Genomic DNA, 13,981 nt, shown 5'->3' on the forward strand with positions numbered 1-13,981 from the left:
TACACAGAGACTGACATTCTGTGGTAAAATCGAATGTAATGGACCTCTGAACCAGCAGCAATGCAATGACCCAGGACAATTCTGAGGGATTTATGGTAAAGATGCTGCCCACATTCAGAGGAGGGACTACAGGAGAGGAAACATATAGGAAAAACAACTGCTTGAACGCATGGGTTGGGGTGGACATGATTGGGGATGTGGACTCGAAACTACCACACCAATGCAACTACCAACAATTTGGAAATTGGTCTTGATCAAGGACACATGACAAAACTAGTGGAAATGCGCATGGGTAGGGGGGGGCGCAGGGGGGGGGTTGAAGGGGAAAGGAGGAGCATGAATCATGTAACCATGTTAAAAATGAATATTAATAAATGTAAAAAAAAATAAAATAAAGAGATAGTGTCTCTCATCATTTCCTGTGGGTCTACCTCTAATTCAAGTGGACCAATGGCAGCCTCTACACTGATTTGGACTGCCCAAAGGGCAGTCCTTTGTTCTTAATCTAGATACCTAGGGTAAGTAGATTTTTGACTATGAATGGGCTAGAGTTAATTCCATTTACACACCACTAAGGACAGCTGGGTGACATAGTTGATAAGAGTGTCAGGTCTGCAGTCAAGAAGATTCATCTTTCTGAGTTCACATCTGACCTCAGACACTCACTGGTTGTGTGACTGGGCAAGTCGCTTAACTCTGGTTGCCTCCATTTCCTCATGTGAAAAATGAACTCGAGAAGGAAATGGCAAACCACTCCAATATCTTTGCCAAGAAATCCCCAAATGGGGTCATAAAGAGTTGAACATGACTCAAAAATGACTGAACAATATAAGGCCAGAAAGGGAAAGTCTTTTAAAATCTTTCTTTTAATATTTGAAAATAACGAAGTTAAATTGCTTACTCAGTCTTTGTGATGCATATGCAACATGTTTTACTTTGACCCCACTTTCTCAGAGTGGCTTCTGGCTTCTTTCATTTTATTCCTATTCATGGATGAGGTTGAGGTGTCATTCTTTACTGTCTTCAGGCTTGAGCAGCCACCCTTTGTATGACTCCCTGACTCCCATTTCAGGAGCTCTGTGCCTACTCTCAGGTTCCTTTTAACTATTTAACATCAAATTAACTTTTATAAAGCTATAGTTACTTAAGAGATATTTCAAAGATGAACATTCCAGCATTCCCCCCTAAATTTTTCAGAGTTTAGCTCTGTCTTCCCACCCCCAAGGAGATTAGGCTCATTTTAGCTCAGTTCTTACATAGCCTTAATTCTTTCAAGTCCAAGTTCAAAGCTAATATCCCACCCAGCCTGGATTTCTGGAAACCTGGATTCTCACAGTTTGAACTCCTAGGTTAGATTCTCTCCTTTATACTTAAAATGGATAAGGACTAAGGAAAATGCTATAGGCCCATTTCTTGGGTACTCGTGGCCCATAGTGTGAGGTCTCATACCTTACCAAAAGATGTTAGTTGTTTATCATCCTCCGATGAAAAAGAGGGTAAAAAAACACTTGACAATGCTCAAATCAGGAAGTTTTGAAGATGCTGAGAGGTCTAGCCATGCATCCAGTAGAGGGGAGGGGAAAAGTGTAGTGTCAGTCAACCAACAAATGAACATTGATTTATTAAAAATGTACTATGTGTTAAGCAGTGTGCTAATTGCTGAGGAGACAGAAAAAGGGAAAATCCCTGCCTTTAAGGAGCTTAAAATCTTACTGGCCAATGGCAAATGTTCATTCATGCATCAATTCTCCTGTCTCCTAGAAGTGTGTATGATACTATCCTAGGGGTATAGCTTTGTGCCAACATCCAATTATACATAAAACAATTTAATTTTGATTTTATTATCATTTTTGAGCATATTATTTTGGAAATATTACCCCAAACATATATACACATGTACCTAAAAAAACACATATTCACACATGTTTGTATATATGATTCTATCTATCTATCTATCTATCTATCTATCTGTCTATCTATCCTTCTGTCTGTTTGTCTAACCATCCATCCATCATCTATCCATCTATCATCTATCTATCCATTCATCTATCTATCTATCTATCTATCTATCTATCTATCTATCTATCTTTCTGTCTCTCTCTATTATCTTCATTTATTTATCTATCTCTCCATCCATCTATCTCTCTCACGATATATACATATATATGTATATATATATACATACATAAATATATATGTCTGTCTGTCTGTCTCTCTCTCTATCTGACCATCCATCCATCATCTATCTATCCATCTATCTATCTATCTAACCCCCATTTCTCTGCTCCTGTTTAAAGTTGTTCAAAGCTAGAGCTCACCAAGTTTAGAGAGGCCTTATTTTAAAAGTTCTTAATATAACTGGCAGTGGTAATCCCGTTATCATGTAACATACTTCAGCAGAGTCTGCTTTTCTGTATGTTGTAATGCATGAGGCAGAAAATGAAGGAGTCACAATCCTAGCAAAAGAAATAAGTAGGGGCAGCTGGGTAGCTCAGTGGATTGAGAGCCAAGCCTAGAGACGGGAGGTCCTAGGTTCAAATCCGGCCTCAGACACTTCCCAGCTGTGTGACCCTGGGCAAGTCACTTGACCCCCATTGCCCACCCTTACCACTCTTCCACCTATAAGTCAATACACAGAAGTTAAGGGTTTAAAATAAAAAAAAAATTAAAAAAAAAAAGAAAGAAGTAGCCATATGTTTGATTATATTCTTTTTTAGCTTTCATGATTAGGTCAGCAGACCAATCTATGGCATAAGTGAGAGATCTGATTAGGCAGAAGGTGATGATTTCCTGGTGCTCTTAATATCTTCTCTGTCTCCAGAGAAATTAAGAAAAAACACATAGTTGCCCTTTCTTCTATCAAGGTGGAGAATGATTCATTCTACCCCATACAGGAATCAAGATCCATTTTCATTGCCTGCTTTCGTTATCATGGAGTAGGTGTGACTTTTTTGAGAAAAGACCACCCTTGTAAATTTCTTGAGCCCAGTCTGTCTTTCAGTTACTGAATTCTTTGATTATCAAAATAACTGTATCATTCATGTGGCTGTTCCCCACATCCTACTTTACTATTCTTCTATTGCTATAATGAATAGTTATTAAAATATGATGGTAATGGTGACATTTTCATATCTTTTTGATCTTGATCTTCCCAACCAGTTCAAAAGCTTTGTCAATTGATTGAGCAATCAAAAACCAATTATTAAGTAGTGTCCTGGCATGTTGGGCCTACCAAAAAAAAAAAAAAAGACAAAACACAATATTTGTTCTCCAGGAGCTTAGTATCAAATGAAGGAGGAAATGTACAAACAGATATATAGAAAACAAGCTGTATATAAGATAAATAAAAAATAATTAACATCAGATAGCAGTAGAATTAAGAGGGGATGGGAGAAAGCTTCTTGTGGGAGGTTGTATTTTAGTTGGGACTTTAAGGGAGCCAGAGAGGTCAGTAGTTAGAATAAAGGATGGAGAGCATTCCAGACAGAAAGAATGCCCTAGGAGCACAGAAATGGAATGTCTTTTTCTTTCATGGCAGAGACCTTACCCTATCTTTTCTTGTAGTCTTATCAGTATCATAATTTCTGCCAAGCTGCATGTAGTTATGCATTTTATATAGACTTATATACATGTAAAATGATATAGTTACATATTTGTATATGAAGATATATAAAATGTGTGTATGCATATATCTATATATACTTTTTCTTTTAATCTGAGATGATTGGAAACATTTGGACCTATTGAGTTTGACATGTTTATGGGGCAACCATGAGGGACAATCCAACAGAAAATTGATTGACATTAGAGTCTTAGAGAGAGTCATCTTTCACAGAGATAATACTTGGATGCATAGTAACAGATAAAGTCACCAAGTGGGGAGTTTGGGAAATATATTAAGAAAAGATGACTCAGGAGAGAGCTCTGGGGAACATTCATTTGGGAATTATCCAGCAAAGGAAATTGTGGAGAGGGAAGGTATGTAGAAAGAGTAGAAAATTCAGTGGCGAGATTAAGGGAAGTTGACAAGTGAGTATATATTAAGGAAGTAGAGGAAGGGGAACAAATAATTTTTTTTTAGGAGTTTGTTAGTGAAATGGAGATATTTGGGAATGGTAAGGTCAAATGAAATATTTTATTCTATATTTATTTACTAAGTTTACACTCTTACCTTCCATCTTGGAGTCAATACTATATATTGGTTCCAAGGCAGAAGAGTGGTAAGGCTAGGCAATGGGGGTCAAGTGACTTTCCCAGGGTCACACAGCCGGGAAGTGTCTGAGGCCAAATTTGAACCTAGGACTTCCCATCTCTACGCCTGACTCTCAATCCACTGAGCCACCCAGTTGCCTCCTGTTCTATATTTAAAAGGCATGTTTTTAGAAACTGGGAAAGGCATCAGTAAATAGGAAAAGATTAAACATAATGAAAGAGATCACCTCCCCCTTTAGAATGAACATTTTCCGGCACTCCCTCCTGAGTCATCTTTTCTCAGCATTTTTTCCCTTAGTGACTATATATCTGTTCCCAAGGGTTCAGTGGTATATGCTCCTAGATATGATCAAAGGCCCAAGTAAAGAAATTGGCCTTAATAAGAAGAAGGACTAACTCATCCTCAAAGAATAGAGTAAAAGAGAAAAGGATTGGTAAAGATATTAGAGCAGGATTGAACAATGCCTGCACAGATGGAGACCTCCAGACAGATGGCCTTGATTTTCTTAATAAAGCAAAATCAAGGACATCAGTGGAGACTAAAAGGGTAGAGGTGACCTGAGGCACTTAAATAAAGAAAAGAAGAGTTGGAACAACTGCTGAGAGGAATAGGATGATCAATGAAGGAAAAATGTAAAAAAAAAAAAAAAAGATTTCCATGAAGTAGCAAGAACACAATTTTTAGTGGACCTTCTGTACATAGTAGTGTGACTTCCTCTAGCTTTGTTTAGTGCCTTAGGAGTAAAATCAGGGAAGACAGATGAGTGCATATGTAAGTGGTAAATGTGGGAGAATGTTGGGGGGGGGTAGATTTTCTAGAGTTATATGTTGGCAAGTCAGAAATGGAGGAAACAAAATGGGACGAAAGAATCAAAGGTACAAGATAATGAATAGTTGCATCAGTTAAGATCAAGATTATAAAGTTCAGAAAATGAGTCCTGAGTCTGGGTGTTTCTATGAAGATGAAGAATAAATTTAGAAGTGAAGGAGAATGAAAGATAGAGTGACAGTACATTATGATTAGAAAGAGGATTTTCAGATTTTAGAATCATGGCTGTAGTAGCACAGTTATAGGCGATGGTGAGATCTAAGATAGGACCATTCTCTGGAATGGCTACATTAGAGTGAAAAGGGATGGAGGCAGATGGAAACCTGGGAGACTATAGGATAAAGAAATGCCTGGAGAACTTATCAGCAATTATTGAACGATAATAGGAAGATGAGAACTCATCTTAATATTTCCCTTTAAGATTGTGACAATAGTAACCCTTATTTGTGTAACATTTTATAAATAGACACTTTGCTCACATTATCTGTTTTGCTCCTCACCACAAATCAGACACAAGCAGAATAAATAGTCTATTTTTACTAGTTAGCAGTAGTAGCTAACAATTATATCACTTTATGATTTTCAGAACACTTTGCAAACCTTGTTTCAATTGATGCTCACTTAAAAATCTATGGGATAAGTACTATATTATTTTTATTTTACACTTAATAAAAATAAGAGTCATAGAAGTTAAATAATTTGTCCAGGATCACATAGCTATTAAGTCTCCTCCCTTTCACTGAAAAATTTCTAGAAAGAATATGTGCCTTCTGCCTCTACTTCCTTAACATGTACTTACTTGTCTGGCCTTCTTCATCTGGCCTCTGATTTCACACTTTTCCTACCTAATTGATTTCTCCATTGTTTCCCTTTCTAAATTATCAACTCCTTCTTTCCCCGTTAGAATGACATCTCTTTATAAGTATTTTTCCCTTAGCTCCTGTGGGCTCAAATATTATCTCTAGGAAGATGGTTTTCAAATAATATAACCTGCTTTAATCTCTCCCAGATTAGGAGTAAAACTCAAATTTAGGACCTTCTTTATCCATTCTGCAAGACTGCCTCTCTAATCTCACTAAAGTAACTTGCTCAGAGTGACATGGCCACTAAATAGGAGACTCAACTCTTGAACCTATGTATATCCTATGACTACATCTAATGGTCTTTCCAAACACATGTTAAATTTATTTAATGGCTAATGTAAATCTTTCTTCATTTTTCAGGTAATTTTTGAAGTGGTAACTTCAGGACATTATGGCTACCTAGCTATTGACGAAGTGAAGGTGTTAGGACATCCATGTAGTAAGTTGCTTTGATTTTTTTTTGAAAACTTGTATTTATTTTCCTGTATAGATATTTTGAAAACATGTCAAAATTTAGATTTAGTGTCAAAACAACTGAGGTTGAATGTTCCTTTTGAAGAAATCATGGGAGCTACAGCTAGGTTGACATGTTCAGGTGGTAGACTTTGCTTTATGGTTCTCAATAGAAAAAAATCACAGCAAAATTGCACAAACTGCTCAGGTCATATTTATAAATCTTGAAAGCCCAAGAAATCATCCAGTACAATGTTTAGTGATCACAGTAATAGGCCTCTACTTTCTCATGAAGGACCTACTAATTTATCAAAGGCGAATGTGTAGTAATATTTTTAAAAATATACAGTGCTGGAGAAAACTGTATTTATGAGCAATACTCTGTTCACCTAAATCATATATACTTTTAGGAGAAGTTACTTTCTGAAGATCAGATATCCCCTTAATGATAGTTCTTCATGAGACTTTTATCAGCATAGGGAAAATAAAATTTTAAAAATGCAAAACTCTTTAAAATTCTTTGTTTCTTTCCATAAGCTTAATTACCACCACTATAAATGGGCTAGTAGCTTATTTTTTGATTCATAAGAAAGAAATCTTTCTAGAATTTTCACTAGGCAATTCAGAATTTCTAGTTGTATACCAGTTCTCTGAAATGAAAAGTAGGAGAAAATCTGACAAGGTGAAATTCTAGTATTGGAACTCTACTTCTTGAGGCAGCTAGATCGCTCTGGATAAAGATAAAGACCCAGGTCAATAATGGGAAGCCCTGAGTTCAAATTTGGTCTCAGGCATCTCTTTCTTGTGTGATCCTGGGTAAGTTACCTAACCCCATTTGCCTATTGCTTACTATTCTTCTGCCTTACACATACACATTTATCAATTATTTAGTGAGTTTCAAGAACATCTTCTTACATGTAACTTCACTTACAAATCAGATTGGTTCTCTCAGCTGTCTCTTTGAAGCCCAACTCAATTTGAAGAGTAGAAGTTAATGGTACAATATCAGTTTGGCAGGAGGTCTCTGGTAGAGTATTTGTGTTTGGTAATGTGTTGTTTTGTAGTTTTATCACTGACGTTGATAAAGACACTGAGAGCAGACTTGTCAAATTTGCAGATGATAGAAAGCTAAGAGGAATAGTTAGCAGTTAGACTAGTTAGTTAGAATAACTGTAGTTATTCTATAGTAGAATCGAAAACTATCTTGACAGACTGAATATAATGAGATCCTCCAGTCCCCTTAGCCCACCTCAGTGATTTCAATTTTATCAAGAGCTGTCTGGGATTAAACCTTCTCCTTGGATGCAAATAGGTTTTTTTCTGTGTAATTTATAGTCTTAGAGAGTTGGCTTGGGCACTGAGAGATTAACTGATTCACCCAGCCTCACCCAGCTGATATGTGTCATTAAATACATCTTCCTGACTGAGACCCATTTTCTATTCACCATGTCACCATACTCCCATGTTTAAGTTAATATGTATAAATGTAAAGTCTCCTGCTGTGGTTCAAACAGTCAACTTCATGAGAATAGGATGGGGAAAGGTATGGTTAGACAGAAAGTTGTCTAAACTTAATCAGAGGGCTTTAGTGCACTTGAGGATGGTGTGAATAAGAAGTACAAAGTAGTAGTCAGAAAAACCTCCTGTAATCTTGGGCTCATTAAGAAAGCTAGAGAGTCCAGGGATATAATCGTTAAGTCCCTCCATTGGCTGCTTTGGTCAGCGAGAGTATTGTGTTTAGTTCAGGCTTCATAGTTTAAGGATATTCATAATCTTGAAAAACATGCAGAGGAAGGCAACCAAGGCAGGGAAACACCTTGAATTCATATCACATTGAATATTAAGTGAAGAAATTAGGATTGTTTTGCTTAGAGAAGAGCTATCTTCAAATAGAAAGAGTTTTCATGTAAAAGAGATTGAACTTGAATTTTAGCTTTTGTTTCTGTTTCGTTCTGAGATCTGAGAAATTTCCCCCAGGAGAAAGAATCAGGAGCAATGGGTAGAAGAGTAGAGAGACAGATTCAGATTTAATGCAAAGATGACATCCTTGTGGTTAGAGTTCTCAAAGCATGTAAGATCTATCTCTGGCAATGATAGGTTTCCTATACTTGAAGATGTTTAAGCCTAGATTGGATGACCATTTATCAGGTATGCTTTAGTAGGTTTTCATTTCTGGAATGTATTAAACTAAATAGTTGCTGTGGTTCCTTTTAACTGTGAATTTTTTTATTCTTTGACAAAATGCTGAACAGAATTAGAAGCATGTTTGGAGCTCAGTGTCCTCAGGACTAGTTCAACAAGAATCCCCTTCATTGCAGTGGTTGATAAGGAAGCCTTGTTCCAGATGCAATGGCCTCAAAGAGAACAACATTAACCTCTGAAGTAAATTCCCTATGGTTTGAGTCTTGCAAAACAATGCCCTGAATCTGTTGGGATGTTAGTCAGAGATTGAGAAATGGAATGCCCGTCAGAGGTCATTTAGTGAAACTCCTCTCTTCTCTTTTACAAATAAAGAAACCGAGGCCCAGAGTGGTTAAATGATGTGTCTAGTCTTATAGGCAAGTTGACAGAACTGGGATTTGACCTTATCCCCTCTAATTCCCCAAATCCCCAAATCCCCAGCTTTATGTACTTTCTTCAAAAATGATTTGGTCTTTTTTGCTTCTGTAGAAATGAGTGTGAATGAAGATAATTTATAACTCTGCTGATGAGAATCCTGTCCCAAATTCATTCTTCCCCAAATGTATGGCATACTGACAGAACCAGACTGATTTTGGTCATATACCAACATAAATTATTGTAATGTGATTCATTTGTTATTTTATTAATACCATATAATCATGGCACATTAATTATACAATTAAATGACATATTTCATTGTTGTTAAAGTGCATTATCCTTTCCAGTGAGCTTTCTTCTAATTATTCCTTTTGATTCTTTGTAGTAAGTGGAGAAATTATTATTGTTTTCCATATGAGAAAGGATACATATGAGAAACAGAGATTCAATAATGTTGCCCATGTCAATAGTTAGCAAATAGCATACTCTGTCCCATAGGCAAAGTAGAGAGCATCTACTAATAGCAAATTGTTTCTACTGTTCTGTCACATTACTTTTTAAAAATTGACTTAAATATACCTTTATTTAAAGTCATATAAACAGTTTATTCATGGGCCTGTGATGAAGATGTCAAGTCTAGCCCTCTGCTGAAATCTTTCACTAGGGGTTCTATTTTGTTTAAAAAAGATTGATTAAATCCTTTATCTTCTCCATTAGATTATGGTTGAGAACAAGGGAAATATTCCCATTATCTCATTTGGGGAATGATATAGAGGGAATTCTTGTTCAGGTAGAGACTAGAGTAGGTGAACTCTGAGATTCCTTCCAACTCTGAGAGTCTATGAAAATGAATATAATTTTTGAAGTGGAACATATCATCCATTGTATAGCATCAAAACTAGAGGTTTGTATGATTGGAATTTATTCATTCATTCATTCATTCATTCATTCATTTATTTTTAGACATTTATTAATATTTATTTTTTAGAAAAGTTAACATGGTTGCATAATTCATGATCTTACTTTCCCCCTCACCCCCACCCCCCCCATGGCTGATGCATATTTCCACTGGTTTTAACATGTGTCATTGATCAAGACCTATTTCCAAATTGTTGATAGTTGCATTGGTGTGGTAGTTTCGAGTCTACATCCCCAATCATGTCCGCATCAACCCATGTGTTCAAGCAGTTGTTTTTCTTCTATGTTTCCTTTCCTGCAGTTCTTCCTCTGAATGTGGGTAGCGTTCTTTTCCATAAATTCCTCAGAATTTTCCTGGGTCATTGCATTGCTGCTAGTACAGAAGTCCATTACATTCTATTTTACCACAGTGTATCAGTCTCTGTATACCATGTTCTTCTGGCTCTGCTCCTTTCACTCTGCATCAATTCCTGGAGGTCTTGTATGATTGGAATTTAAAAGGATTTTGGGGGGTAGAGGGTGATTAAAAGCAGAATAATGAACAATACCATATCTAATTGAAACAGCAGGGGGAATTTAGGAAAATAGAACATAATTACCTCAGTTGAAATTTAGCCAAAATACTAGAATTAACACCTCATTCTCTCCTCAGTCTTAAGAAAAGTATCATGGGACTTTTATTTTACATCTCATTAAGGATATATCAATTCATGTTCTTCAGCCCTTTCCCAAGGTATGGGATTTGGGACATAGAGTTCAGTGCAGTTATTGAAGAAAGAGTTCTACTTTCTACCCCGTCCCTGAATTCCTGAGAGGTTTCTCTTGCTAAAAAGACCTGACACTGTATAGTTCCTGAGCTAAGAGCCCAACTTGTATGGCTTCAGGTGAAGAGCTATGTATAGGTTATCTCCTTTGGAGAAAGACAGTGCTAGTACTTAATTCACTGTGAGAGCTATAGAATTTCTAAGCTGACTCTGGAACATGATGATGTATGATTCAAATGCACATTTTTTACTCTTTCAGTTTTTTCTTTAAATGCTGTTGAGAAGGGGCATTCTCAAGTTCTCTTTTCCTGAACTAAATATTTATGGGCAAGGCATGTATAAAAATTTTAGGGATGGTAACAGCACAAAGCCTTGCAAATTAAGAGCTTTATAGATAATATTTTAAGGGACTTCTATTGAAATTTTTAATAAGATAAAATGGTTTTTGAAAACTTAATACTTATCAAATTTAAATCCTAAAGGGGCATAAATGTGCATCTTTGAAAATCGAAACTATCACCTGTTCTTTCAAAGTTGATTCAAAATTACAGAACCTCATTTAGCTCATAGTAAAGGCTGCTGCTAGGATTCATATAGGTTTATGAGCAGGCATCATGTCATTAAAAAAATGTAGCTTTTCTGTTACTAGCCTAGAGTGCCTCATAAAGTTAGTTTTAATGTTAGTGGCAGCAAGATGCACAAATACTTGAAATGTGGCGGTGGCTGTGCAGAATCAGCACTCTCTTGTTCCTAAGCTACTTACTTCTAACAAACATAGACAGTCCTCATGGTTTGGACTTAGGCCTAAATTGCATTTCAAATTTGTTTCCATAATTCAAATAGATGACTCTAGAGAAATATTTTGTCAGCTTAATAATTTTGTTTCCTTGTTTATTTTCTTAAGAAGACGTTTGATCTTTAACAGAGGTCAATTGGTAATAGGAAAAGTATACCAGAGTTGGAATCATGAGACCTGAATTCAAATCATGGCTCTGAATTTTTTTTTTTTGCAGGCATGTATGTACTGTTGGCAAGTCACTGGACTTGTTTCTGAGACTCAGTTACAGGTTGGGGAGAATAATGCTTGTACCTTCTGTCTCACAGAACTAGTGCGAGGGAGGGATTTTGTAAATTAAGATGGCACATTGGTTGTTGTTGTTCATTTGTTTAGTCATGACCACTATCCACTGTACTACCACTGCCCCATATAGGGAGCTGCATGACTGTGAGCTTTTTTTAATCATATCTTAAAGCTGCAATGGAGGAATTTAATCACTACTCTTCTATCATTTCAGTAGGGCCCTCTTTGTGACCCCATTTGTGGTTTTCTTTTTTTTAATATTCTTTATTTTTTAGAAAAGTTACCTATGGTTACATGATTCATGTTCTTACTTAACCCTTCACCCCCTGAGCTCTCCCCCCCCCCATATCTGACACCCATTTCCACTGGTTTTAACATGTGTCATCGATCAAGACCTATTTCCAAATTGTTGATAGTTGCATTGGTGTGGTAGTTTCAAATCTACATCCCCAAGCGTGTCCACCTCAACCCATGTGTTCAAGCGGTTGTTTTTCTTCTGTGTTTCCACTCCTGCAGTTCTTCCTCTGAATGTGGGTAGCGTTCTTTTCCATAAATCCCTCAGAATTGTGCTGGATCCTTGCATTGCTGCTAGTACAGAAGTCCATTACATTCGATTTTACCATAGTGTATCAGTCTCTGTGTACAATGTTCTTCTGGTTCTGCTCCTTTCACTCTGCATCAATTCCTGGAGGTCTCTCCAGTTCACCTGGAATTCCTCCAGTTTATTATTCCTTTGAGCACAATAGTATTCCATCACCAGCATATACCACAATTTGTTCAGACATTCCCCAATTGAAGGACATACTCTCGTTTTCCAGTTTTTTGCCACCACAAAAAGCACGGGTATAAATATTTTTGTACAAGTCTGTTCATCTATGATTTCTTTGGGGTACAAACCCAACAATGTTATGGCTGGATCGAAGGGGAGGCAGTCTCTTAGAGCTCATTGGGCATAGTTCCAAATTGCCATCCAGAATTATTGGATCACTTCACAACTCGACCAGCAGTGCATTAATGTCCCAATTTTGCCGCATCCCCTCCAACATTCATTACTCTCCCCTGCTATCATTTTAGCCAATCTATGTGGTTTTCTTGACAAAGATTCTGTAGTGTTTTACCATTTTATTTTCTAGCTCATTTTATATACAAGAAAACCAAGGAAAACAGGCTTATGTGATTTGCCCAGTATCACCCAGACAGTGTCTGAGGCTATGCTTGAACTTGGGAAGATGAATCTTCCTGATTCCAGACTCTATCTACTGTACCACCTCGATGGTCCAAGAAGAGGAAAATCTCAGGGAATTAACTCTTTTTTTTCAGTGAAATATAAAACAGGGTTCCCAGTTGAGAAGATGGAAGGAGGAAGAGCCTGGTGGACTCTATTGTGGCAGGCACATTAAGGGAAGGCACATGGTGCCAGAAGAAATGTCATAAAAAAGAAATAGGAGGTAACCTAAGGGCTCTTTCAACTTCCCTCCCAACCAAATGATTTTCCAGGAGTCATTCTCTAGGATATCTGCCTTGTTCAAAAACCCTGGTCCACAACTACCACCTTTTCCTACACTTTCACTCTGCCCAGCTCAAGCTTTCTCTTTCCCTTTCCTAAGTTGGCTCAAGCTCTTTAAGCTTCCTTTTTTTTTAAGACTCTTCTTCTGTGAGCCGTTAATGCCTTTATTGTTAAATTGACTAACTACGAATATCCTCAAATTTCTTTTTCCTTAAGCGTCTCTTCCTTATTCTCAAATTAATTCCAACCTGAATTTACCAGAACACATCATAATCCTCCTCTTGTTTTTTTTCCTACTTGTAGTGCCGTGAGGCTATGTTAGTGTTCCCATTCTTTCCTTCCCATAGGCTGTCACCAAGCAACTTTCTCCTTCTGTGAAGTTTATACCTCCACCTATGCCATTGTTTTGAATTTTTTCCAGCATATTAATCATTCATTCACCAAATGTTTGGGTAGGGCAGCTCAAGACCTAAGGGAGAAAAAGTGTTGATGCATAATAAAGACAAGAATTTGAAACAAAGATTGGAAACAAAGGAAAGTCTTGGGCTACAGTGTACCAAGGACAATTTTATTCCTTGCTTTCCTTCTGCCCTTTTGTTGTTAAGGGAGCCCTACAGAATCTAGGGGAAGAGAGGAGGAAAAAAGAAGGAAAACAACATTTGTAAGGCCTGTCACCTAGAGATCTATTGGTGGTTTGTTGAAAGGGCAATCAAGAATAATGGTCTTGAAGGGATAGGGACTAGAATCTTGAATTAGCAAATGTTATGAGGAATTGCTTTGCCCAAGTGAGATATT

The 13,981-nt window shown here is 37.0% G+C and overlaps 1 protein-coding gene across 1 annotated transcript in view; it reads left to right on the plus strand.

Moving 5' to 3' along the window:
* Positions 1–13,981, plus strand: part of PTPRM (protein tyrosine phosphatase receptor type M) — a 1,055,867-nt gene that overhangs the window by 406,745 nt on the left and 635,141 nt on the right. The window contains exon 4 of the mRNA XM_044666801.1: positions 6,265–6,343. Within this exon, the coding sequence (XP_044522736.1) occupies positions 6,265–6,343 (79 nt within the window). The remainder of the gene's footprint in view (positions 1–6,264; positions 6,344–13,981) is intronic.

This window comes from Gracilinanus agilis, chromosome 1 (assembly GCF_016433145.1).
Source record: "Gracilinanus agilis isolate LMUSP501 chromosome 1, AgileGrace, whole genome shotgun sequence".
Lineage (NCBI taxonomy): Eukaryota > Metazoa > Chordata > Mammalia > Didelphimorphia > Didelphidae > Gracilinanus > Gracilinanus agilis.